The 26037-nt window shown below is 63.4% G+C and overlaps 1 protein-coding gene across 1 annotated transcript; it reads right to left on the reverse strand.

Annotated features, from left to right (window-relative positions):
* Positions 1–16508: 16508 nt before the first annotated feature.
* Positions 16509–25458, reverse strand: MDC1 (mediator of DNA damage checkpoint 1). Its single transcript, XM_030006829.2, is given in 16 exon segments — positions 16509–16890; positions 17506–17616; positions 18163–18288; positions 18847–19051; positions 19346–19392; positions 19674–19937; positions 20040–20245; positions 20725–20781; positions 20862–22288; positions 22393–22438; positions 22669–22731; positions 22862–23117; positions 23119–24655; positions 24760–24805; positions 25036–25098; positions 25220–25458. Coding segments are annotated over 16 exon segments (4944 nt in total). The 5' UTR covers positions 25350–25458; the 3' UTR covers positions 16509–16530.
* Positions 25459–26037: the final 579 nt, after the last annotated feature.

The raw sequence follows: 26037 nt of genomic DNA on the forward strand, positions 1-26037 counted from the left end.
TCTCACCTCAGCAGTTATCCTAGGGGGCTGGAATTTTGACTTGAGCAATGAATTGCATTTCTAAGTGCTTACACTTCACTTTCATCATTCCTCTTCCAACTCATCAGTCATATCCCTCCTCCTCCAAGACAACTGCCCCAGTCACCAGCACATGGCATCTTCTCCATTTTCCCTTCTCTAACCCCACAACAAATGATAGCCATTGCCAAATTCCTGCCAAATATTACCGGGACCCCAGCCGACGGCTTCAATCTGCGGATCAATCCCTCTGGGATTTCACCATCCCTCGTCCTTAATTTTTATCCTGGTTGATGCCGCTTAGAATCTGTTTTCGTTCTTGCCAAGGCACGGACATGCACAAATATCTCTGCTCACACCACATCCGTCAATCAAGTAGCTCCACTGTGACCGTGTCCAGGAGAGATGCTGTTCTGACATCACTAACATGTCACAGCTCGTTTTGAATCTCTCAAAATATCTGTCCAATTAACTGAGGAGCTCGTAGAAAATACACAGACAAACAAAGGGCTCAATCCCTGTGCACGGAGTAGTTTATCAGCTTGAGTTTGCTTATTCACCACCAAGTTGTGAGGTTTCATCACCTGAGAGCTTGTTAATTTGTTTATTTGTGTATCGATGAGCCAAAACGAGTTTGCCCAGGGGTGATGAGCAGAGCCCTTCATCCTTTCCTCCGGCGCAAAGCCAGCCATCCACCCAGTGTCCCCCCAGGACGCACAGCATTAAGCTAGTTGCCCTAAACCTGTGAGAAGCTGAGTGAATATGGGAAGTGACACAGGGTGACATGTGGGTCACACCAGTGCTAGACTGGGCCAGACTGGTCCCCTCTCCAACTTGATGGGGGGTGGTGGGGGTGACTTCACCTAGATGCCGCGGCCGCAGTGGGGTCAGGGGGGGTCACCATTGTCCCCATCGTCCCCAAGGATTGGCGGCGCCCAGGGCCTGCAAGCTGCGTCACAGGGAGCTCAGCGCCGCTGGGGAGACAGTGAGGACATGGGGGCAACCCAGGCGTATCACAGGACACTGGGAGGAACAGGGACATGGGGACAGCACGGGGGATATGGAAAACACCCGCAGGTGCACATGGGGTGGACCTACCTCTGCTGGAGGGAATGCCCCATTCCTGTCCTCATGGGGGTGGCCCTGGGCGGTGGAAATAGGGGTGACACAGGACACCAGCCACCCATGTCCCCAAGTGCGCCTCCCAGACCGGTGCCCTCCCTCTCACCCTTCCTGGCCACCTCCCCATGTCTCCAGCCCCACCATGCCCCCTCTCTTGTGTCCCCCACATCCCCACACCCATGGTCCCCAGACCAACATTCACGGGATAAAAGGCAAAGAGCCTTAGGTCAACCCAGCCAGTGTGTAACTATCATCAGCCACCCCAGAGGCACACTGCGGCGTGGGGGACAGGAAACAGGTCGCAAGTGGGGACATGGCAGCCACACTCACCCGCAGGGGCACAGGGGGCACCGGGTCCCCATGTTGTCCCAGTGTGTCCCCTGCAACTGCATGGATCCTCTCGTGTCCCACCAGCGATGTCCCTGCCCAGTGTCCTCCCCACCAAGTGCACGCCCCAGGTGTCCACCAGCGCATCCCCAATCAACCTGCTGCGCCGACCTGGCCATTGTCCCCCGGAGCATATTGGTGATGCCTGTCACCTTGCGCCACTTGGGCTGGGACAGTGTCAACCATGTCGACCTCCACCCGCCCCCACGTGGTCAGTGAGCCAATAGGGTGGGACAGGACCCCAGTCACACCCTGGGAGTCCCCTAAGAGCAGGACGGAGGTTCCCCTTCACCCATTGGGACCCAAAGTCACTACCAGGGTCCAATAATCCCCCCGTGTGTCCCCATGCCTACCCTTGTGGCATGTCACCCATGGGTTTCCCTCCCTCTCTCAGGGTCCCCGCATCCTTCAACCCCCAAGTGACCCGGTCATCCCGGCCCCTCCCCTGTCCTCACTTGTCCCCCACTGGGTCCCGCTGCCACCGGTGCCGTCCAAGGCCACGCTGGGGAAGCCCAGCCCTGAGAACAGGGGACAGGGTGAGTTCCAGGGCCACCCACTGCAAGGAAGGGTGATGGTGGCAATCGGGGCCACCCCTATTGCACTGTCCTCCACGCCTTGTCTGTCCCCATCCTCCACCACACCCTATCCGTGTCACTTGCCTCCCCGTCCCATATCGAATACCAATCTGTCAAGTCCCCCCTCCTGTTCCTATGCTCCCTTCCCCTCCCTGCTCCTGTGCCCCCCTGTCCCCACATCTACTCCCCGTGGGCCCCAGCCTTAACCCCCCCACTCCGCTTGTTACCCCGATTACCCATGCTCCCCGCTTCCCCACGTCCCCCTTCCCTGTCCCACATCCCCCCTCCCTCCTCCACCTCTGTGCCCCCTGTCTCCACTCTCCCTCCCGCTGTGTCCCCATTCCTCCACTCCCCCATCCTGCCTCCTTACCCTCCATGTCCCTCCCCCTCACCGTGCCGGTTTAAGTCCTCCGCACCATGACTCTCCGTCCTACCCTGGACACACCGCCTCCCGCCGGCAGGCGGGCACTGAGGGTGACCATTGGTCCGCGTGGCTGCTGTCACCTCAGCTTCGCGTTGCTGTCACCACCCAGCCGAGCCTGGGAGGTCCACAGGGGACAGGGGAGACACATGACAGGGACAGGACAGCACGTGATGGGAACAGGACATGGTGACCTCCCATGTTCAAATCCCTGTCCCCTGCCCAGTGAATCCCAGGAGGCCCTCAGCTCATTCCGCAGTTCCATCCTAGTGTTCCCAAGTGCCTCCCAGTATTTCCCCAGGCCCCTATCCCATCCCCGCCAGCGTACCCCATTCCCTCCCCACTCCCCCCCACATGCTTCTGTTCCCCCTATCCCATGTGGCTCACCTTGTCTCATTCCCCCCCGGCCCTCTTAGTGCCCCCCCAGTTCCCCTCACAGTACCTGGCAGCCACCCGGGCAGTCCCCCCAGTTGCCTCCTCAAGCTGCCTCTGCCCTCCTCCCCGCTGCGCATCAACCTCACTTGCGCACAGGCCTGGAACAAGTGGCCACCACTCCCCAACGTGCCCCCAAGCCCCTCCACGGGTTCCCCAGAATGTCCCACTCTGGGTCACCTGCCATGTCAGATCTGGGACACTGCTCAACCAGTACCGATGTCACCAGCCATGTCCCCACACCCCTCCTCAAGTGACCCACGTGATGTCCCCCAGTGTCCCCCCACCCATCCCACAACCATCCCTGTGTCCCCAGTGTGTACCCCAACAATCCCCAGCATGGCCCAGACATGTTCTCCCTCTGTTCCCATGTCCCCAGCAGACCCCCAATGTCCGTTGCTCTGTCCCCAGCAGGTCCCCCTTTACCCCACGTGTGTCCCAGGTGTCTCATAAAGTCCTCATCATGTCCCTTCCACTCCCATCCCCACAGGTCCCTCTTTACCCAGTTGTCCTGTTATGGGTCCCATGCATACATCCCCTATAGGCCATGCATGTCTCAGCAGGCTCCCATACACTTCCCAAAGTGTCCCCCTCATTTCTGAGCCGGTCCCACAACGTTGTCCCAACAAGTCCCCATATGTCCCACATACTTTCACTGTGTACCAGCAGGTCCCCATATGTTCCCACTTTCCCCCTTGTCCCCAGCAGGTCCCCATACATCCCAAGTGTCCCCCAAGTCCTGTACCTGCTGGTACCTTGTGTCCCGACGCTGAGCTCAGCGTGGGCCGCCCTCTCGCGCAGGCTTCACTCTCCACCGTCACACCCGCCGCGACGTCCCCGCGCTGCCACCGCCGCCCCCCATTGTCCCCACTGAGGAACCAAGGCATTCGGGAGAGTGCAGTACGGGAACCCAGGCATCGGAGAGACCCCACAAAGGGAAAAGGTTAAACCCTGGAGGGACCCAGCATCTGGGAGACGTCCTCAAACGGAAATGGGTGACCCCTGGAAGGGACCCAGCCATCTGGGAAGACCCCCAAAAGGAACAGGTGACCCCCAGAAGGGACCCCAGGCATCAGGAATCCCCCAACCCCGCTAAAAGGGGACTCAGGAATGCACCCTGGGAGGGACCTCAGTGTTGGGCACCCCCCAACCCTCAGATTGGACCAGGGATTGCCACCCCGGAGGATCAGAGTCCAGGCACCCACCTGCGCCTCGCAACCCGCCTGGCCTCCTCTGCACCCGCAGCTGCACCAGTGAGGGCAAAGAAAGACGTCTCCGCAGCGCACCAAGAAGTGGCCTGCAGCCGGGGGGGGGCCACTGCCACGTGCACCCCGGGGGGGGGCCAGCTGGGGGGGTTAGAGGTGGAGGTGTGGGTGCTCTGGGGCCTCCCCACCAACCACCGACCCCGCCCCACAAGTCCCTGCGTTAGCCCTGTTGCTCCCCAGAAGACCCTCTGTTGACACCCTAGGGCCCCCCATTGCTCTCGCAGCACACTCACAGCACCCTAGGGCTCCCCGGCAAAAAACCCAAAAACCCCCTAGTGGCACCCCTATGGCACCCAGGTCCCCAACGCACTCGAAGTCACCCACCCATTTCCCCCTGGCCCCGCCTATGGGCACCGAGGGCCCTCCCATTGCTCACCAGGGGCCCTCACAGCACCTATGTTTCCCCCAGCAACCCCCAAAAGAACCCCACAGGGCATCCATATGGAACCTCAGGGGCCCAACCCCCCCCCCAAATCCCAGGGCAACCCTCCCCCCCAGTATCCTGGTCGCCCCATTGCACACCAAAACCCCACCTGCATCCAAAAGACACTCCAGCACCCCAAAAGTCCCCCAGGCTATGGCACCCCAAGAGCCCTCCAGAACCCCTCCCCTCAGCCACTGCCCCCCCGCAAACACTTCAGGGATCCTGGAACCCCCCCCCAGAGCAACCCCAGGACCCCCCTCACTCCCTGGGTTGCCCCATTGCCTCCCCAGACCCCCTGTGGCACCCTATGACTCCCATTGCCACCGGGACAACCTCACAGCAACCTAGAGCCCCCAGCACCACCAAAGCCCCCCAGTGGCACCACTAGGGCACCCCAAAGCATCCCAGGTAAACACCCCCACGCACCACCAGCCCCCCTCTCCTGATCGTCTCAGGTAGACCCAGGATCCCCACTGGCACCCAATAGGTACCTCACAGACCACCCCAGCACCCCTCAGCACCCCAAAGGGGGCCCCCAAGAGCACCCTATTCCCCCGCCTGCCCTCCTAAAAGCTAAACCCCCCCAAGGGTTCACCCTGTGGCACCCCCAGCCGCACCTCAACGGCCCAGCCGCGGCTCCTGCAGGGTGTCAGGATGTGGCCGGGGCACGAGCCGGGCGGAACAGCACCTGGGCCTGGCACTGAGGGAAGACATGGGGACCGATGTGTGGACACACAGGGGTATTGTGGAACAACCATGGGGACAGTGGGAACAGGACATCCCTGGGAAAGGGGACAACATGAGAAAGGTGCCAACCTGGCGGACACCAAAGAGACCAACGGGAAATATGGGGACAACTGGACATTGGTGCCAACCTGGGGACACCAAAGGGGACAGGGGACATTAACTGGGCACCACTGCAGGGACATCATGTGGACGGGCGGCCACCATGTCACCACCACTGGGGGGACATCTGGGGACAGGGAGACGCCTGGGACACCAGAGGGACGGGTACATGGGATCTTCCTGGGGACAATGGGACAGGCATCAGGGAACATCCTCCTCCCTCCCCCCATGGGGACAGGGCACCATGTCCCCAAGGAGAGGGGACACGGCCCCCAGGGGACCCAGGATCATCGCAGGCTCACCTCCTCCAGGGCTGCCAACCCATTCAGACTCCATCCCATGGGTTTGACCACCCTTCCTCTCAGCATCAAGCTCCGCCTCCAGGTCTGACAACGCCTCCTCTCAGCATCAAGGCTATGCCTCCAAGGTCTGACCACCGCCTCCGCTCAGTCACCAGCTCTGACCTAGGGTCTGACCACGTCCTCCTCTCAGCCTCAAGCTCCGCCTCCAGGACTTGGCCACGCCTCACTCTCAGCCTCAGCTACGCCTGAGGGTCTGACCACGCCTCCTCTCAGCATCAAGCTCTGCCTCCGGGTCTGACCACGCCTCCTCTCAGCATCAAGCTCCACCTCTAGGTCTGACCACGCTTTCTCAGCCCAAGCATGCACCCCAGGGCCGGCCACGCCTCTTCTCAGCATCAAGCTTGCCCCAGGGCCTGGCCAGCCCTCTTCTCAGCATCAAGCTCCACCTCCAGGGGCCTGCCAAAGGGGACCTAGGTGTCCAGGCTTGGGGGTTACTGGGAGGGCTACGGGGAACTGGGAGGGTTAGTGAGGGGTTACTGGTAACACTAGGGGGTTACTGAGAGCACTGGAAGGGAGACTGGGGGATTGCAAGAAAACACTGAGGGCTACGGGGGTTAGTTGGGGATTACTGGGAACATGGGGTCTGTTACTGGGAACCTGGAAGGGGAGACTGGGGGATTACAGGGAGCACTGGGAGAGAGGGTTAGTGGGGGATTACTGGAACACTGGGGGTTACTGGGATGGCTACTGGCAGCACTGAGGGGGTACTGGAGTTACTGGGAACATTGGGGGGTACTGGGAGGCAATGCGGAGGGTCCTTACCTGGTGCTGGGACTGGGGGGCGGAGCACGAAGTGCGACGGGGGGGACGAGGCCCCTCAGACCTGGGGGGTGGGGGGACCGGGGTCCGGGGGGGCGGGAGGAGGGGACCCAGCGGCTCGGGGGCTCACCAGTGCACTGGCGGCTCGCGGTGGACTCTCGGCCATTGGTGGCACTTGGGGGGGGGAACTCCCAGTAAGTCCCAGTAACCCCATCATGGGCCCCAGTACTCCCTATTCCTAGTCCGGTACCTCCCAGTAGCCTCAGTTTAGGCCAGTTCACCTTCTCCTCACATTCCCAGTACCCCCCAAGCCTCAATGACTCCCAGTAACTACCAGTGACTCCCGTTTCCAGCCTGGTTCCCATAAACCCCCTAGTAACTCCCAGTTCCAACCTGCCATGGAACCATGATCCAGTCCCTCCCCCACCCCAAACACCCCCCACTAACCCCTAGTGGCTCCCAATTACTGACGACACCCACCCCCCTCAGCCCCAGGACTCCAGTACCCTCCCCCCCCCCAGTGCTCCCAGTAGACCCCATTCACCCCATTATGGTCCCAGGGGGTCCCAGTAACCCAGTAGGCCCCCTCCCTCTATTCCCAGTGACTCCCAGTACACTCCAACACACTCCCCAGTAATCCAGTAGGCCCCCAGTGGCTCCCCACTCCCCCCATCATAGTCCCAGTGCCTCCCCCGGATGCCCAGTGACCCCCAGTAACGTCCTTCATATTCCCAGAGACTCCCAGTTCCCACACACAACATCCCAGTAATTCCACTAGTTCTCAGGGCTCCCCATCATGGTCCCGGGGGCCCAGTACACCCAGTAACCCCCTCCCCGTTATTCCCAGTACACTACAACACTCCCACTAATTCCCACTAGCCCCAGTGACTCCTCAGTCCCTCCCTCATATTCCCAGTAACTCCAGTTCAACCCACACAGATCCTCCCCGATCTCCAAGCAGGTCCCCACTGCCCCCCTCAAGGTCCAGTGGCTCCAGTTCCCCCAGTAAACTGCCCCCTCATATCCCCCAGTGTGCTCCCAGTTCCCCCTCCTTACTCCAGTAACTCCCAGTGGCTCCCACATTCCCCTCCCCACGGTCCCGGCGGCTCCACTAACTCCCCAGTACGTCCCAGTCACAACAGTACCACAAAGCCCGTCTCTCCTCACAACCGCGCGGCGCACGCCGGGAACGCGCCGCTGCCACCGCTCTCCCCCTCCGCCGCGGATAGCCATCAGCGCGCCGCACTGAGCGAAGAGTCCGCCCCCTACCCCCGAGGCGGGAAAAGCATCAACCAATGAGAGGCGGCGCGCGCAGGACCCGCCTCCACGCTGGCCAATGCAAGGCGCGCCTGGGCGTGGGGGGCGGTGCATAGAACGTAGGCGGCTCGTCCGCCCCTCACGGGAGGCTTCGCCAATACAGAGCTCGGGGGGTGGGGCTGGGGTAAAGCGGGTGCTTAAGGGGGGTAAATTGGGCCCAGAGGAAGGTAAATCTGAGGCCAGGAGGTAAATCAGGGCCCGGAGGCGTAATCAGGGCCTGAGGGGGGTAAATCTAGGCCTGGGTGGGTAAGTGGGTCCCAAGGGGGTAATGGGAGCCCTGAGGGAGGTAAAATCTGAGCCCTGAGGGTGTAAATTGAGCTCTGTGGGCACAAAGGGAGCGCTGAGGGGTAAAATTTGGCCTCCAAGGTGATATAATCTTGAGCCCTGAGGCACAAAGGAAGCCCCAAGGGTGTAATCTGAGCCCTGAGGGGTAAATCTGGGCTCCAAGGGGATAAATCTGAGCCCCTGAGGAACTAAATCTGGACTCCGAGGGGGTAAATCTGGGCCCTGAGGGCATAAAGAGAGCCTGAGGGGGTAAAATCTGAGCCCTGAGGGGTAAATCTGGGCTCGAAGGGGATATATCTGAGCCCTGGGGGTAAATCGGGCTCCAAGGGGATAAATGAGCCCTGAACTAATCGGACTCGAGGGGTAATATGGGCCTAGGGCATAAAGAGAGTCTGAGGGGTATATGACCCTGAGGGTAAATCGGCTCGAGGGGATATTCTGAGCCCTGAGGGGTAAATCTGAGCCCCGAGGAGATAAAAACTGGAACTCCCAAGGGGTAATCTGGGCTCTGGAGTGCGAGTCTTGGCCCTGAGGGGTGAATCTGGGTTCTGGGATGCAAATTTTGGCCCTGGGGCGTAAACCTTGGCCCTGGGGTAGTAAACGGGGGGGGTTCTGCGGTCGGGGTGACATCGCTCCCATCACCCGGAAGGCTGGGGTCCCTTGTGGGGAGTGGCAGTGACGTCAGGTGCCACTGCTGTCGGGACGGTTAACCAAGGGGCACAGGGAGGTAGGTGCTGGGAGGGGGGTCCCCACATCGGACGGCCTGGGTCCCTTGAGGGGGGGGGAATCCCAGGTTGGGAGGGGGAGGCTGGGGGGGAAGTGGTGTTGGAACCGCCTGGGTCCCTCTGTGGTTTGTAGAAAAGGGAAGTGGAAAATTTCCTGCGCCCGGACGCCCGGGTGCCTCGAACGGCGATGGCGCCGCGCCCGGGTGCCTTGGAGTGGTGATTGGTGGTCCCACCCGGACGGCCTGGGTCCCTTCTAGGGGTGTGCGTCCCTTCCCGGGACACGTGGGTCCCTGGGGAGGGTGCCATCCCGGGGATGCCTGTCCGTCCCCCCCACCGGGACGCCTGGATCCCTCGTGATGGTGGTCCACCTGGGATGCCTGGTCCTTCCAGATGCCTGGGTCCCATTTCTAGGGGTGTGTGTGTCCCTCCCAGGACACGGGGTCCCGGAGAGGGTCCAGCCCCGGACGCCTGGTTCCAGGGAGGGTTTTCCACCCCGAAACTGGGTCCCATCCCGGACGGCATGGGTCCCTCTGATCTAATTACGGGGTGGGGAGGGTCCTGCCTGGACGTCCCCCACCTGATGCCTGGATCGCCCGCAGGATGTCATCTCCACCACTGTCCCTGGCGGTGGCTGCGGCCACGGCGCTGCCTCGGGAGGGTGCTGCAGGCAATGGGGGAGCTGGCGGAGGCGCTGGGAACACCGGGAATGGTGGCAAAGGCGTTGGCAGAGGCGAAGGTGTGGTGGCGTGAGGGGGGCGTGATGGTGGTTGCTGGGAGGCTGTGCAGACGGCGCTGGAGGACGCGATGGCGGCAGCGGCGGCGATGACGCCGCCAACACTGGGGTCAATGCCGGGGCTCTACGGGCTCTGGGGACGGGCCGCCGATGCCAGCGCCTTCCGAGCTAGAGCGGGGGGAAACTGTGCCGGAATCGTCCGGCGGCGCTGGGGTCTTGGGTGGCCCGGATGTTGACCTGGTGACTGCTGCTTGTCTGTGCCCCCCTGTGTGAGTATGGACCAGTATAGACCGTTCAGACCAGTAGGAGCCCTGCAAGATCCACCTGGACCAGTAATGCCAGAAGAGAACCACAGACCAGTAGGAAGCTTTACAGGCCAGTAGAGACGTTCTCTTCGCCTGGCCAGTAGGAACAGAATGGACCAGTTCAGAACAGTAGGGAGCCTTACAGTTCGCTTGGACCAGTAACGGCTGTAGAAGTCCCTACAGACCAGTATGTACGAGCAGGGAGCCCGACAGACCAGTAGGGACGTTAGACCAGTAGGTACCATAAGAAACCATGTAGAGCGTAAAGACCAGGATGGACCAGTAGGAAGTTCTGTGGACCAGTAGAGACTTTCTCTTGCCCTGGACCAGTATAGGCCAGAGAATGCACCAGTTCAGACCAGTAGAGAGCGTATAGGTCCGTTTGGATCAGTAATACCAGTAGAGAACTACGACAGTACAGATCAGTAGAAACCTACAGACCAGTAGAGATTTTCCCTGCCATGAATGGTATGGACCAGTTTAAACCAGTAGGGGGAACCAGTCAGGACCGACCAGTTGGAGCCCGAATGGATCTGCTTGGATCAGTATAATGCTAGTAGAGAACCCTACAGGCCAGTAGGGAGCAGTACACAGACCAGTAAAGAGCTATACAGACGAGTAGAGACTTTTCCCTGCCCTGGCCAGTATGGACCAGTTCAGACCAGTAAGGACCAGTAGGAGCCCAGAGATCATCTTGGCTCAGTAATACCAGTAGAGGGGACCCTACAGACAGTAGAACCAGTAGGAAACCCTACAGACTAGTAGAAGCTTCCCCTGCTCTGACCAGTATAGACCAGTCTGGAGCTATGGGCCAGTAAGGAGCTCTGCGACCAGTTCAAACCAGCAGGGACCAGTAGGAGCCACTGTAGACCAGTAGGGACCACTAAAGACCAGTAGAATACCCTAAAGACCAGTGTAGACCAGTATGAGCTTCCCCTGCCTCAAACCAGTATGGACTGGGGGACACTTGGGGGGGGAATGGGAACATCAGGAGGGGTCTGGAACACTGGCAGGGGACGCCAGGAGGTGACAGGGACGCTGGAAAACAGACTGGAGACACTGGGATGGGGACACCAGGAGGGAAACTGGGGGACACTGGGAGGGACTGGGGGACACTGGGAGGGGATGGGGACACTGGGATGGGGGACACCAGGAGGGGACAGGGGACACTGGGAGGGGAGTAGGACACTGGGAGGGGATGGAGACACCAGAAAGGGACACGGAGACAGGAAAAGCACTGGGGACCACTGGGATGGGAATGGGGACATTGGGAGGGGAATGGGACACCAGGAGGGGACAGGGACACTGGATCAAGACTGGGGACACTGGGCTGGTGGACGCCAGGAGGGGACTGGGGACATAGTGATGGGGGACACCAGCAGGGGACAGGGGACACTGGGAGGGAACTGGGACACTGGGATGGGGGACACCAGGAGGGGACAGGGGACACTGGGATTGGAATGGGGACATTGGGAGGGGACTGAGGACAGCTGGAGGGGATGGGGACACTGGGATGGGACTGAGGACATTGGGAGGGGACTGGGACACCAGGAGGGGACAGGGACACTGGAGCAAGACTGGGGACACTGGGCTGGTGGATGCCAGGAGGGGACTGGGGGCACTGGGAGAGAACTGAGACACCGGGAGGGGACTGGGGACATAGTGATGGGGGACACCAGCAGGGGACAGGGGACACTGGGAGGACACTGGGACGGGATGGGGACACTGGGATGGGGGACACCAGGAGGGGACAGGGGATGCTGGGAGAGAACTGAGACACCAGGAGAGGACTGGGGATGTTGGGATGGGGGACACCAGGAGGGGACACTGGGAGGGAACTGGGACACTGGGATGGGGGACACCAGGAGGGGACAGGGGACACTGGGAGGGAACTGGGACACCAGGAGGAGATGGGGACATTGGGATGGGGGACACCAGGAGGGGACAGGGGACACTGGGGGGGTAGGGACACCAGGACAAGACTGGGGACACTGGGAGGGGACGAGGACACCAGGTGATGTCCCCGTCCCCCGGCTGTCCCCGCAGTGTCCCTGGACGTGGTGCGGGAGGCGCTGGGGGTGACGCAGGAGAGTCACCTCGTCCCCTGCCTGGCCACCATCGCCCTTGTCAGCCAGGTGGCCCTGTGGGGCGCGGGGACATCCAAGCGTCACTTGGCCACCGCCGCCAGCCAGCAGCGTCACCAAGCCCTCCGCTACCCGCCGCCTGGCCCGGGACATCGCCGCTGCCACCGCCGCCACCACCGAGGCCACCGAGGCCACCACCGCTGCCAATGACACCCTGGGGGATGTTGGAGGAGGTGGCCGGTCACCTGAAGACCCTGGTGGACGCTGTCACCCAGGACCTGGAGATGGCCAAGGGCTTCCCTGCCAGCGCCCGGGTCCTGGGGGACGTCGTGGTGGCCTTGGGGACAGTGATGGGGGACAAGGAGGGGACGCAGAGGTTGGCCCGGGCACTGGAGGCTCTGCCAGGGGTTGAGTAGGGATGGGGATGGGGACACCGGGAGGGTCCTCCTCATCCTGGGGACAACCTGATGTCCCCTGTCCCATCTGGGGACACCAGGAGGCTCCTCTTCATCTTGGGGACACCAGGATGTCCCTTCTCCGTCCTGGGGACACTGGGATGTCCCCTGTCCCACCTGAGGACATCAAGGACGTCCCCTTTGCGGTCCAAGGACACCAGGGATGGGTTGGTGACACCGTCCCCTGTCCCCCATCCCCCCAATAAACCTCAGGGACACGCCAAGCCCCCGACCTGTTACTGGGGCTTGGGGACACGGCAGGGACATGGGGACAGCAGGGGAAGGGGACACCCCCACCCCATTCCGAGGACACCAGGAAGGGGGATGTCCCCAAGCCATCCCTGTCAAAGGGCTCAGGACTGTCCCCAAGGGCACCCGGCTGGATGTCCCCAAGCCATGGGGGACATGGTGAGGATGCATCAGGACCATCAGCAGGGCCATGTTGGGGACACTGGGGACATCACTAGGGACATGCTGGGAGCCAGGACGGGGGACAAGCCGTTGCCACACTGGGGACATCACTGGGGCTGTGTTGGGGACATCTCTGAGGCCACCTTGGCCCCAGCATTGGGGACACTCCATGGACATCACCAGGGCCAGCGCTGGGGACACGCTGGGGCCACCAGTGAGGACACATTGGGGACACTGAGGCCACCATTGTGGCCAGCACTGGTGGACACATTGGGGACGTGCCGGAGCCAGCACTGGGGACATGTTGGGGACATCAGGGGACGTGGGGGGGCACGTTGAAGGTTGTGGGTGGCCGTGTTGGGGCCCACTGGGGACACAGAGGGGGGGCTCTGGGGTGGCGTTGGGGACAGTGGGGGGACATGAGGGGCTGTGGGGACATCAGGGGGACACTGGGACATTGGGGGACATCAGAGGACATTGCGGGGGGACATCGGGGGACACCAAGGACTGTGGGTGGCTGTGCTGGGGCCCCACTGGGGACATCGGTGGGGGGGGGGGACATCACGGAGCATGGGGCTACATTAGGGACATCGGGGGACACGGGGGGGCGTGGGACCCCCCTGGGGACATCGGGGGACACGGGGGGGCTGCGAGTGGCCGTGCTGGGGCCCCGTTGGGGGGCAATCGGGGGACCATTGGAGGCGGTGGGGTCCTGTTGGGGACACGGGGGGGTCCTGTTGGGGACACGGGGGGGGACCCACGGAGGGGTGTGGGTGGCTGTACGGCCGTCACGGGGCGGGTGACGCCCCGCTGGCAGCGTCCCCTCGCCCAGCCCCCCCGTGGGCCGAGCCTGGCCCAGGTCCGGGACCGTATCCGGCCTCTCCGCCGCCGCCACATCCCGGCCCTGCGTGTCCCCAAGGCGTCTCCAAGGGGTCCCCGACGCTGCCACCACCTATGGAGACCCCTGAGGCCACCGGGGCCATCGTCCCCCCCCGAGGTGGGACAAATCTCAGCGCGGGATGGCGGCTGGGGGGGGGGGGGGGGGGAAACGACAGGGAGGTGGGGGGGGTGACAGAGGGGACAGGGGGTGGCGGGGGGGGGGGGGGATGGGGACGGGGGGCAGAGGGGACAAGGGGGGACAGAGGGGATTGGGGGGGGACATGAGGGGCAGGGCAGTGGGCGGGGGGGTGGCAGGGGGACAGGGTGGCGGGGGGGGGTGGCAGAGGGATGGGGGGTGGCAGGGGGGTGGGGACAAGGGGATGGGGACGGGGGGACAGGGCGGTGGCAGAGGGGATGGGGAATGGGATGGCGGGGGGGTGGTGGGGACAGGGGGGTGGGGGGGGGGGGGGGTGGCAGAGGGGACGAGGGACGTGAGGGTGACGGGGGTTGGGGGGTGGTGAGTGACAAGGGGACGGGGCTTGTCAGGGGGACAGCGGGTGGCAGTGATGGGTGACGGGACAGAAATAGGGGCAGGGGGACGGCGGGGGGGGGACGGGGGGCCACAGGGAATGGGGGGGACCCCAGAGGGAGAGTGAGGACGATGGTGGGGACAAAGGACATTGGGGGACCCCAGGGTGACATCAGGGGACCCCAAAGGGGACGAGGGACATAGGGGAGCCCCAGGGTGGCATGGGGACATGAGAGGGGACAGGGGACCCCAGAGGGGACAAGGGACATGTGGGGACCCTGCCACCGGCTCTGTCCCTGTCCCCAGGTGTCCCCGGAGCTGCTGGAGCCGTTGGTGACTGTGGTGGCCATCCTGGGCGAGCTGGGGGCCACGCCAGGGGACATCCCCCTGGCCGGGTCACCGGGCTCGCTGCGGGCGAGGCTGGTGGCCCTCATCGCCAACATCCGCCGGGCCATGGACCACCATCACGGAGATGCCACCCGCCTCCGTCCGCGCCCTGGCCACCGCCGGGGCCCACCAAGGCCACCGCTGGAGCCACCACCGTGGCCACCCTCGAGCCCGCTGTGGTCCCACCGGGGGATTCCGCTGTCCCCAGGGCCACCGCAGGGGACGCCTGGGCCATCGTGGCGACCATCACCCCGCGAGTGGCGGGAGGCCGTGGCCTCGGTGGCGGCCACCTGGGCCACGGTAGCGGGGGACGCCGCGCACCTGAGGGACGCCTGTGGGACCGCGGCCACCACAGGGGCCACCACAGGGGCCACCGCCGGGGTCACCATGGGCCACCTGGCAGCGGCGATGGCCCAGGAGGACAGGGCACGCCAGCAGCTGCTGGCGGCCACCCGGGCGCTGCCGGTGGCCTCAGAGTTGGCTACGATGGCCGAGGTGGTGACAGCCCACAAGACACGGGTGTCTGAGGCCAGCGCGGGGCTGCAGGCGGCCACCGAGGCCACCGAGAAGATGGCGGCGGCAATGGTGGAGACGGCGGTGGCTGGGGAGAGGGGACGGCTGGCGGCGGTGGCCCACAAGCCCCTGGGACGCTTGGTGGCCGCCTGTCACCAGGCCACCCTCTTCTACTGTCACCTGCGGCGCCGCCTCGAGGACATCGAGGCCACCGTGGCTGCTATGGCTGCTGGACACGGTGGCCCTGAGGCTCCCGGAGTGGCCCAGGAGGGTCCCGGTTTCCCCGGGTCCACCGTGACCGTGCAAGGAGGTCCTGGTGTCCCCGAGGACCTGATGGCAGCGGTGGCGGCGGCCGAGGCGTTGTGGGACGCTAGCGCCCGCCTGGCCAAATGCCACCTCTTGGGGACGCTGCGGGTGGCCCGGGGGCTGTTGGTCAACCCCAACGTCCCCGAGGCCACCACCGTGGCCCAGCGCTGCCGGGACGCCACCGCCGCCCTCCCGGGGCTGCTGCCGCGGGGACCGCGGTAGGGGACGGTGGCTTCGTTGGGGACCAGCGGCTTCGTTGGGGAGTACTGGCATCAATGTCACTGCTGCAGTCTTGGTTCCGTGTCACTTTGTCCCCAACTTGTGTGTGTGTGCCCCCCCCCCCGTATCTCCTTTGTCCCCACGTCCCCTCCCGTGTCAGTCCACCCTCCCGTGTCCCCATGTCACCTCCCACGTGTCCTCTTCATGTGCCTGCGTGTCACCTCTCTCATGTCCCCTCCGTGTCCCCAAAGCCACCACGACCATGCAAGGGGGGGGGGGGGGGGGGGCCGTGTCCCCGTGGGGAAATTCAATGTCCCCAAGGCCACCGTGATAGCCCAAGAGGGTCCTGGTGTCCCCAAGGCCAGCACAGCCACGCAGAGGGATCTCCTCCCCCGTGTCCCCTCCACCTCCCCCGTGTCCCCTCCACCTCCCCCGTGTCTCCATGGCCTGTCCTTGTCCCCGTATGTCCCTGTGTCCCCATGCCCCGCCCCCCCAAAGCAGAGGTGGGGGGAGCTTGTGGTCCCCCACCCCATCAGGAAGGTGACACCTGTGTCCCCTCCTTGTCCCCATCAAAAGGGGGAAGGGTTTGGGGTCCCCCACACCACTGGGGACCCCCCCCCCCCCCATGTCTTCCCCCCAAAAGGCGGGAGGTGTGTGGGTGTTGGGGTCCCCCACCCCTACCAGGGAGGTGACACCCCCACATCCCCCCCGAACCCCAAATCACCCTCTTTTTTTTTTTTTTTTTTTTTTTTTTGCTACCAAAACTCTCTTTTATTGGGGGGCCGCCGGTTGCCGCCGGTTGCCCCGAGAAGTTTCCCGGGGGGGTCGTCGATTCCGACTACTACGTCCCGACACCTTCCTGGATTCTCGGGGGGACCCGGGAATACCCTGGGGATCCTCGGGGGGGTGACTAAGGACCCCGGAGGGACTGTAGAAACCTTGGGGGGATTTGGGGGGGTCCCGTGAGAACGGGGGGGGGGTCACGGGGAGGAGGAGGAAGGGCTGGAGCTGGAGCTGCTGTCGCAGGAGTCCCGTCAGCAGCAGCTCGGCTGATACCAGGGGCAGGCGGGCGCCCAGCGCCGGGGCCCAGCACCCTTTGTCCGCCTCGCAGGAGATCACCAGGCGCTGTGGCTTTTTTTTTTTTTTGAGGGGGGGGTGGAAATGTCACTGAGGGTCCCCACATGCCACTGGGACACCCCCCCACACTCCATGCCGTGCACACACAACCCCCCCCGGGGCAGTCTGAGTTTTCTGGGGTCCCCGATATCCCCTGCTAATCCCAATGGGATCTGCCCCCCCGCCCCCCCAGTCAGGAGCCCTGGGATGCTCTGACACCCCCCTGCTTCATGGGACCCCCCCCCAACCCCAGTGGAACCCCCCCCAACCCCCAAATCCCCCCCCAGGACCCCCCAAACCCAAATAGAACCCACCCCCCCTTCCACGAGACCCCTGGGATGTCCTGGCCACCCCCCACGACACCCCAGCGGGCCCCCCCAACTCCCCAAATGCCTCCCCCAACCCCCTTGGGACCCCCACCCCGCTGCAATGCCCCCCCCCCCCATCCCTTTTGTCCCCTCCTCAGTGGCTCTGGGTCCCCAACGTCCCCCTGTGTCCTCTCATTCCCAACTCCACTGGCTCTGGGACGCCCGTGTCCCCTTCCCAGTGGCCTTGGGACCCCCCCATGTCCCCCCTCCTTGTGGCTCTGGGCCCCCCCGTCCCCCCCCAGCGTCCCCGCTGTCCCCTCACCCCATAGGTGCGTGGCATGGTGGGCAGGAAGGTGCCACCGCTGCAGGTGATGATGTCCCTCATGAGCTCGGGCTCAGGGTGGACGCTGGGGGTGACGTGGACCTCGTAGCCCTGGGGACAACGTGAGGGGGGGGACACGGAGGGGACATGTCCATCAATCCATCCCTGAGCCCCTGGAATGTCTTCTGGGGGACAAGGACACCTTGGGGACACAGGGAACATCCTGGGGACAGCGTGAAGACACCAGGGGACACCAAGGGACATCGGGGGACACCCCGGGGGGCTGTCCCCAGGTTCAGCATGCTGGATCGAGGCCACACGGCGGGGGACACGCACAGCTTGGGGGACCAAGGACACTTTAGAGGACAAGGCCACCTCGGGGACAACAGCAAAGGAGGGGACACCCCTCTGGCCATCCCCAAGCCCCCCCGCCCCGATGGGGACCGAGGCCACATGGGCAGGACCCAACTCAATGGGGGACAAAGACACTTAAGAGGCACGGGGCCACCAGGTGACATTGGGTGACATCGGGTGACACCTCCTGGCCACCCTGCACCGAGTCCCCAGTGGGTCCCCCACTCGGTGCGGGGACAGGGCCACCCGTGTGGGGGGGTCAGGGCCCCTCAGGGAGGGTTGGGGACAGTTGGGGACGGTCACCTGGAGCAGGGGGTGATGGCGGGCGCGGCGCAGGGCCTCGGCCAGGCTGAAGCCGAAGTGACGTTCCTGCTGGCTGTCACGCACCAGGAAGGGATCCGGCACCAGGACGTGGCCACTGAGGGTGCTCTGGGGACACGGGGGACGCGTGGTGGCACCTCTGACTCCAGGGACCCCCCCCAGGTCCCTCCCATCCCCAAACGACTCCTTGCCCTTGTCACCCAAAGCCCCCCTGTCCCCAAGGTCCCCCCTTGTCGCCAAGGTCACCCCCTGTCCCCAAACGCTCATTCCCCTTGTCCCCCCCCGACCCCCATGTCCCCATCCTCTGTCCCCAAGGACACCTTCATTGTCCCCAAACAGCCCTTCTTTGTCCCCAAACACCACCTCTGTCCCCAAGGACATCATCCCCTGTCCCCAAACACCCATTCTTTGTCCCCAAGGAGCCCCTGTCCCCAATGACCCCTCCTTTGTCCCCTAGAACCCTCTCCTTTGTCCCCAAGATTGTCCACGTCCCCAAAGACCCCATCCCTCTCCCCAAGGCCTTTGTGCCATGTCCCCAAAAAATCTCCCCTTGTCCCCAGAATCCCCAGGGACCCCCGATAACCCCCAAATTCCCCGCGTCTTGTCCCCAAGAACTCTCTCCCTGTCCCCAAGTCCCCCCTTCCCTGTCCTCCACCCCCATGGAACCTTGTGCAGCCACTCAGGGGTGACGATGGGGACACCGCGGGCCACCGCGCAGAGGAACTTGACCGTACGTCGGACGCGGTCGGTCACCAGGTGGGTGCAGTCGAAGACGGAGGTGGCCATGGACCCCCCCAGTGTCCTCAGGGCCACCTCCATCTCTGGGGAGGCCGCCACCCCCGTGAACAGCACCTGGGGATGTGGGGACACCATGAGGACATGTTGGGGACATCCCTGGGGAGGCCACCACCCCTGTAAGAAGCACCTGGGGATGTGGGGACACCATGAGAACGTGTTGGGGACATCCCTGGGGAGGCCACCACCCCCATGAACAGCACCTGGGGATGTGGGGACACCATGAGGACATGTTGGGGACACCCCCGGGGAGGCCACCACCCCTGTGAACAGCACCTGGGGACACGGCAGGGGCACCATGGGGGGACACGGGGACACTCAAGGGTGACATTGGGGGACGCACACAGTACCTTGGGGGGGACGGAGCCAGGCCCCCCCCCGGGGGCGGAGCTGGGGCCCTGTGACCTCTGGCGGCTCCTTCTCTTTTTCCTGGGGGGTGGAGCCATGGCATGAGCCCCCGCCCCAAGAAGCCCCACCCAGTCTCATTAAGCCACACCCCACACTGGTCTCCACCAATCAGCAGCCAGCAGGGGTGGGGCCTGCCTCCACACAGAGGCCCCGCCCATCCAGTGCAGAACCCACCCGATGGTCCCTCCCACACCCCATACTCTGGCTCCACCCACCCATCATAGGCACACCCACCATCCTTAGGCTCCACCCATAGAGAACACACTCCGCCCACCACCTCCCCCAGCCACACCCACCTGAGCTTGCCGCTGCGATGGGCCAGGGCCTGCCCGACAGGGGCGTGGTTTGGCGGGGGGGCGGGGCTCCACCTGACCCCGCCCCTTCATGGCTGGCGGCTCCGGCGGAGGGGGGCGGGCCTGGAGGCGGGGGCTGCGCCGCACGGGGCCAGTGACAGGGGGAGCTCCGCCCCTAACCCTGCTGGCTCCGCCCTCGCCAGAGGCTCCACCCCCTCGGCTCCTGGCCAGGCGCTGGCTGCGGCGGGGCCCCCCCCCCACCTGGGGGAATTTTGGGGGGGGGGGGGGGAGGGTGTCAGTGCCCGGACGCCTGGGTCCCCTTGGGGTGGGGGCACCCAGACGCCTGGCTCCCCCCGCACTCACATCCTCGCTGGGGGCTGCTGTGGTCCCTGTCCCCTCCTGGGCCCGAGTCACCGTCACTGGCTCCGCCGGGGGCACCCAGGCAGCCGGGGGTTCCTGGGGGGGTTCCCGGGGGGGCTGTTCTTCTTCTTCCTCCTCCTCCTCCTCTTCCTCCTCGGGGGGGCAGAAGGGTTGGGTGGGCTGCTCGGGGTCCCAACCCAGGGCTGTGCCTATGGGAGAGCCACGCTGGGGACCCAGGTGTCTGGGGGGGGGGGGGGGGGGCAGACACCCAGGCTAGTGGGGTGGGGTGGGGGGACACCCAGGCATCTGGGGTGGGGGGACCCAGGTGTCCAGGAGGGGGCTGGGGGTGGACCCAGGCTGGTGGGGTGGGGGACCCAAGTGGCCGGGGTGGGGGGGGACACCCAGGCATCTGGGGTGGGGGGCACCCAGGTGTCCAGGGGAATTGGGCAGGGGAGTGGGGGGACATGACCCAGGTGTCCAGGGTGGGGGACACACACCCAGGAATCTGGGGGGGGACGATGACAACCCAGGTGTCAGGGAGGTGACTGGGGGGGGGGGACCCAGGTGTTCTGGGGGACTGGGGGACCCAAGTGGCCGGGGTGGGGGGGGGACACCCAGGCGTCTGGGGTGGGGGGGACCCAGGTGCCCAGGGGAGCTGGGGGGACACACAGGCGTCCGGGCCACCTACCCTCAGCTGCCGGTGGCAAGAAGCTCTGGGTGGGCTCCAGGAAGACATCGGGGTCTTCTGGGGGGGGGGAAGAGCCTTGAGAAGGGACCCCGGTGTCCGGGAGGGGACCCAGGTGTCCGGGAGGGGACCCCGCTTACCCTCGGTGTCACTCTCTGTCACCACCGCGCCCGTGGTCCTGGCGCTCCTGGCTCCGCCATCGGTATCAGCAGCGTCACTCAAATCTGGGGTCAGACGGGGGCATTTGGGCGCAGAAACATCTGGTGGCACAGCTGGATCCTTGCCCCTCACCGGGGTCTCCACGTCACGTCGCTCGGTCCCAACACCTGGATTTGGGGCTAAATCGTGATGTTTTGGGAGCATCCCTGCCACACTCTCAGATTGGCGGGGGGAACCCTGCCTTTTGGGGGACAATTTCCGGCGTTTTCGGGCCGTCTCCTTCACATCGGTGTCGCGGCCTGTGGTGGGGCCCGCAACATCTGGATGGGGGTGATTTTGGAACCTGATTCGGCTCCGGAGGCCCCGAACATCTGGAGTGGGGGGCAACATCTCCACGTCGGTGTCGCTGCTCTCCCGCGGGCTGGCAGGAGGGGAAACATCTGGATTTGGGGACGTCATGGCCACATCTGGGTCACCAGATGCCCCTTGACACCCCTGCACTGTCCCAACATCTGGAATGGCACCATTGTCCTCAACATCTGTGTCACTGCCCACATCCACGAGGGGGCACTCAGCTTTGAGGGCGCTAACATCGGGATTTGGGAACGACACCTTCACATCTGGATGGGCATTGGTCCGCGGCCGCCCCTCGGGGTCAACATCTGGAGCAGCGGCCATCTTAGCAGCTGTATCCATGACCTCAGGGGTTGTCCCACGTGCTTTTGGAGCTCCAACTTTGGGAAGGGCGTCGAGGTCCTCCACATCTGTATCGCTGTCACCATTGGAGGCCACCGAGCCACGGCTGAGGCCACCAACATCGGGATTCGGGGTCTCCATCACCACAGTTGGGTCTTTGCGGGTGTTTTGGGGTGTTTTGTGGCTTTTTGGGCGAAGAGCAGCTTGACTCCAATCTTCTTCAATGTCGGTGTCACTGTCCACCTCTAGGTTCCAATATTTCTTTTCGGGTTCTTTAACACTTGGATTTGGGGTTTCCCCCTCCACATCTGGGCCTCTGCACACAATTCTATGGATTTTTGGATGCCCAGCATCTGGATTCACCTCGTTCTCCTCCACATCTGTATCGCTGTCCACCACAATTGTCCATTGTTTCTTTTGGGGTCCTTCGGCGTCTGGATTTGGGCTCTCCATCTCCAGATGTGGGTTTCTCGGTACATTTTGGGTTGCTCGATGGGTTTTTGGAGGCTCAGCATCTGGATTGGAAACATCCTCCTCCACATCTGTATCACTCTCCACCAGGAGAGTCTGTCGTCCTTCAACATCTCGATCTGTGGTCTCTGTCTTCACATCTGGGTCTCCGGGGGCTGTTCTGTGGCTTTCTGGACACCCAACATCTGGATCTGGGCCCCTTTCCTCCACATCTGGGCACACATCTGTGTCCTCCACGTCGCTGCAGGGGTGGATGTTGGGGGTTCAGGCATCCAGGCTCACCCCCCAAAAGGACCCAGAGATCCTGAACCCCCAAAGGGAAACAAATATCTGGGCTTCACCTACCTCTCCAGCACGACTCGGGGTGAGCCAGCGTCTCCCAGGGCAGGGCCTGGGGGAGCGAGGCACAGACTGTTATTGTAGGCCCTACAGTAACTCCAGAGGGTCCTATCGGACTCAGGCATCTGGGCTTATCTCCCCCCCGCCCCCCATCTCGGCGATTCCTACAATAACACAATGTTGGTGTTTATGTAGGTCCTACCATAACCACCCCCTTGTCATGTTTCAGTAGGCCCAACGATAACAGCGCGTTCCCCCACCCCGCGGTCCTCGCAAACTCACGCCAGGGCAGCTTGTCGTCCTCCGAGTCGCTGACGAGGCAGGGTCCTGGGTCCGGATTCCACCCTAGAGAGGACCCAGGCATCTGGGGGGGCTGCAGGACACCCCTCTCCATGGGGACCCCAGTGTCCGGGACCCCCCCTCCATCCCCCCTCCCTCCAAGGGACCCAGGTGTCCGGGAGGGGACCCCGCTTACCCTCGGTGTCACTCTCTGTCACCACCGCGCCCGTGGTCCTGGCGCTCCTGGCTCCGCCATCGGTATCAGCAGCGTCACTCAAATCTGGGGTCAGACGGGGGCATTTGGGCGCAGAAACATCTGGTGGCACAGCTGGATCCTTGCCCCTCACCGGGGTCTCCGCGTCGCGTCGCTCGGCCCCAACACCTGGATTTGGGGCCTCCACAGCTGGATTTGGGGCTAAATCGTGATGCTTTGGGAGCATCCTTGCCACACTCTCAGATTGGGGGGGGGGAACCCTGCCTTTTGGGGGACAATTTCCGGCGTTTTCGGGCCGTCTCCTTCACATCGGTGTCGCGGCCTGTGGTGGGGCCCGCAACATCTGGATGGGGGTGATTTTGGAACCTGATTCGGCTCCGGAGGCCCCGAACATCTGGAGTGGGGGGCAACATCTCCACGTCGGTGTCGCTGCTCTCCCGCGGGCTGGCAGGAGGGGAAACATCTGGATTTGGGGACATCACGGCCACATCTGGGTCACCAGATGCCCCTTGACACCCCTGCACTGTCCCAACATCTGGAATGGCACCATTGTCCTCAACATCTGTGTCACTGCCCACATCCACGAGGGGGCACTCGGCTTTGAGGGCGCTAACATCGGGATTTGGGAACGACACCTTCACATCTGGATGGGCATTGGTCCGCGGCCGCCCCTCGGGGTCAACATCTGGAGCAGCGGCCATCTTAGCAGCTGTATCCATGACCTCAGGGGCTGTCCCACGTGCTTTTGGAGCTCCAACTTTGGGAAGGGCGTCGAGGTCCTCCACATCTGTATCGCTGTCACCATTGGAGGCCACCGAGCCACGGCTGAGGCCACCAACATCGGGATTCGGGGTCTCCATCACCACAGTTGGGTCTTTGCGGGTGTTTTGGGGTGTTTTGTGGCTTTTTGGGCGAAGAGCAGCTTGACTCCAATCTTCTTCAATGTCGGTGTCACTGTCCACCTCTAGGTTCCAATATTTCTTTTGGGGTTCTTTAACACTTGGATTTGGGGTTTCCCCCTCCACATCTGGGCCTCTGCACACAATTCTATGGATTTTTGGATGCCCAGCATCTGGATTCACCTCGTTCTCCTCCACATCTGTATCGCTGTCCACCACAATTGTCCATTGTTTCTTTTGGGGTCCTTCGGCGTCTGGATTTGGGCTCTCCATCTCCAGATGTGGGTTTCTCAGTACATTTTGGGTTGCTCGATGGGTTTTTGGAGGCTCAGCATCTGGATTGGAAACATCCTCCTCCACATCTGTATCACTCTCCACCACGAGAGTCTGTCGTCCTTCAACATCTCGATCTGTGGTCTCCGTCTTCACATCTGGGTCTCCGGGGGCTGTTCTGTGGCTTTCTGGACACCCAACATCTGGATCTGGGCCCCTTTCCTCCACATCTGTATTGCTGCTCACCTTCATGGTAGGCCAGTGGCGGTTTGGGTTGAAAAGACCAGTTTTGGGGGGCACCTTGACCCCAGTATTACTCTCAATGTTGAGAGTCAGGTTGCTGCCTTCCAGATGTTTCACATCTGGATTCGCAAGCATTTTGGGGTTCACAGAGTGATTTTGGGGCTGAACATTTGGAATAGCCATTTTTTTCCCCACATCTGGATCCGGGGTGGTTTGGCGGCCAAACCGGTGCTTTTTGGGTTCTCTGACATCTGGATCTGGGCCAGGTGCGGCCACATCTTGGAGGTGGCCCCGCGCAGAGGTATGGCAGTGTTTTTGGGGTCTCAGAACATCTGAGCACGCACCTGTCTCCTCCGGGTTGCTGCAGGGGTGGATGTTGGGGGTTCAGGCATCCAGGCTCACCCCCCAAAAGGACCCAGAGATCCTGAACCCCCAAAGGGAAACAAATATCCGGGCTTCACCTACCTCTCCAGCACGACTCGGGGTGAGCCAGCGTCTCCCAGGGCAGGGCCTGGGGGAGCGAGGCACAGACTGTTATTGTAGGCCCTACAGTAACTCCAGAGGGTCCTATCGGACTCAGGCATCTGGGCTTATCTCCCCCCCGCCCCCCATCTCAGCGATTCCTACAATAACACAATGTTGGTGTTTATGTAGGTCCTACCATAACCACCCCCTTGTCATGTTTCAGTAGGCCCAACGATAACAGTGCGTTCCCCCACCCCGCGGTCCTCGCAAACTCACGCCAGGGCAGCTTGTCGTCCTCCGAGTCGCTGACGAGGCAGGGTCCTGGGTCCGGACTCCACCCTAGAGAGGACCCAGGCATCTGGGGGGGCTGCAGGACACCCCTCTCCATGGGGACCCCAGTGTCCGGGACCCCCCCTCCACCCAACCCCCTCCAAGGGACCCAGGCCTCCGGGCCACCTACCCTGGCCTGCCAGCAGCAAGAATCTCTGGGTGGGCTCCAGGAAGAGGTCGGGGTCTTCTGGGGGGTGGGGGGAGAGCCTTGAGAGGGGACCCCCCACAGTGCTGAGCCCTTGGTGGCGCCTTCGGTGCATGGTCTGAGGGGGTTGGGGGGAACAACTGCCCCACGGAAACAACTGCCCCCTCCAACTGCCCCCCCCCCCCCGCCCCCAGTTGCCCCCCCCAGCCCCTAAGTGCCCGCCAAACTGCCCCCCTTCAGCTACAACTGCCACCCTCAAGTGCCCCTTGGTCACCACTGACCCCCCCAACTGCCCCCCCTGGATCCAAAGGACCCCCCCAACTACCTCCCCAATTCTCCAACTGCCCCCCGGCTCCTAATGCCCCCCTGGTTTCTAACTGTACCCCCCTAAATTGCCCTCCCCAGCCCTGTATACTGCCCTGGGGAGCTCCAAACTGCCCCGGGGAGCTCCAAACTGCCCCGGGGACCCCCAAACTGCCCCCGAGAGCCCCGAACTGCCCCGGGGACCCGCCCCGAACTGCCCCACAGGTCCCCAAACTGCCTCAGAAACCCCCTCAACTGCCCCTAACCCCCCCCCCCAAACCTGCCCCGCGGAGCCCCCAAACCGCTTCACAGGGCCCCAACGCCCGCCCCTCCCGCGCCACCGTCCCCCTGCCCCGCCCTCCCGGCTCTATTGGCCGTCACCGCTGCGCGTCACCGCCCAAGGGCCACTGCCATTGGTAGCCGCGCGCGTCCGTCCAGCGCGGAGCATAGAGAGGGGAAGGGGACGGTCCTCCCAAAGTAGCAGCGCGGCTGTGGGCGGA

Source organism: Aquila chrysaetos, unplaced genomic scaffold (assembly GCF_900496995.4).
Source record: "Aquila chrysaetos chrysaetos unplaced genomic scaffold, bAquChr1.4, whole genome shotgun sequence".
NCBI classification, from domain to species: Eukaryota; Metazoa; Chordata; class Aves; order Accipitriformes; family Accipitridae; genus Aquila; species Aquila chrysaetos.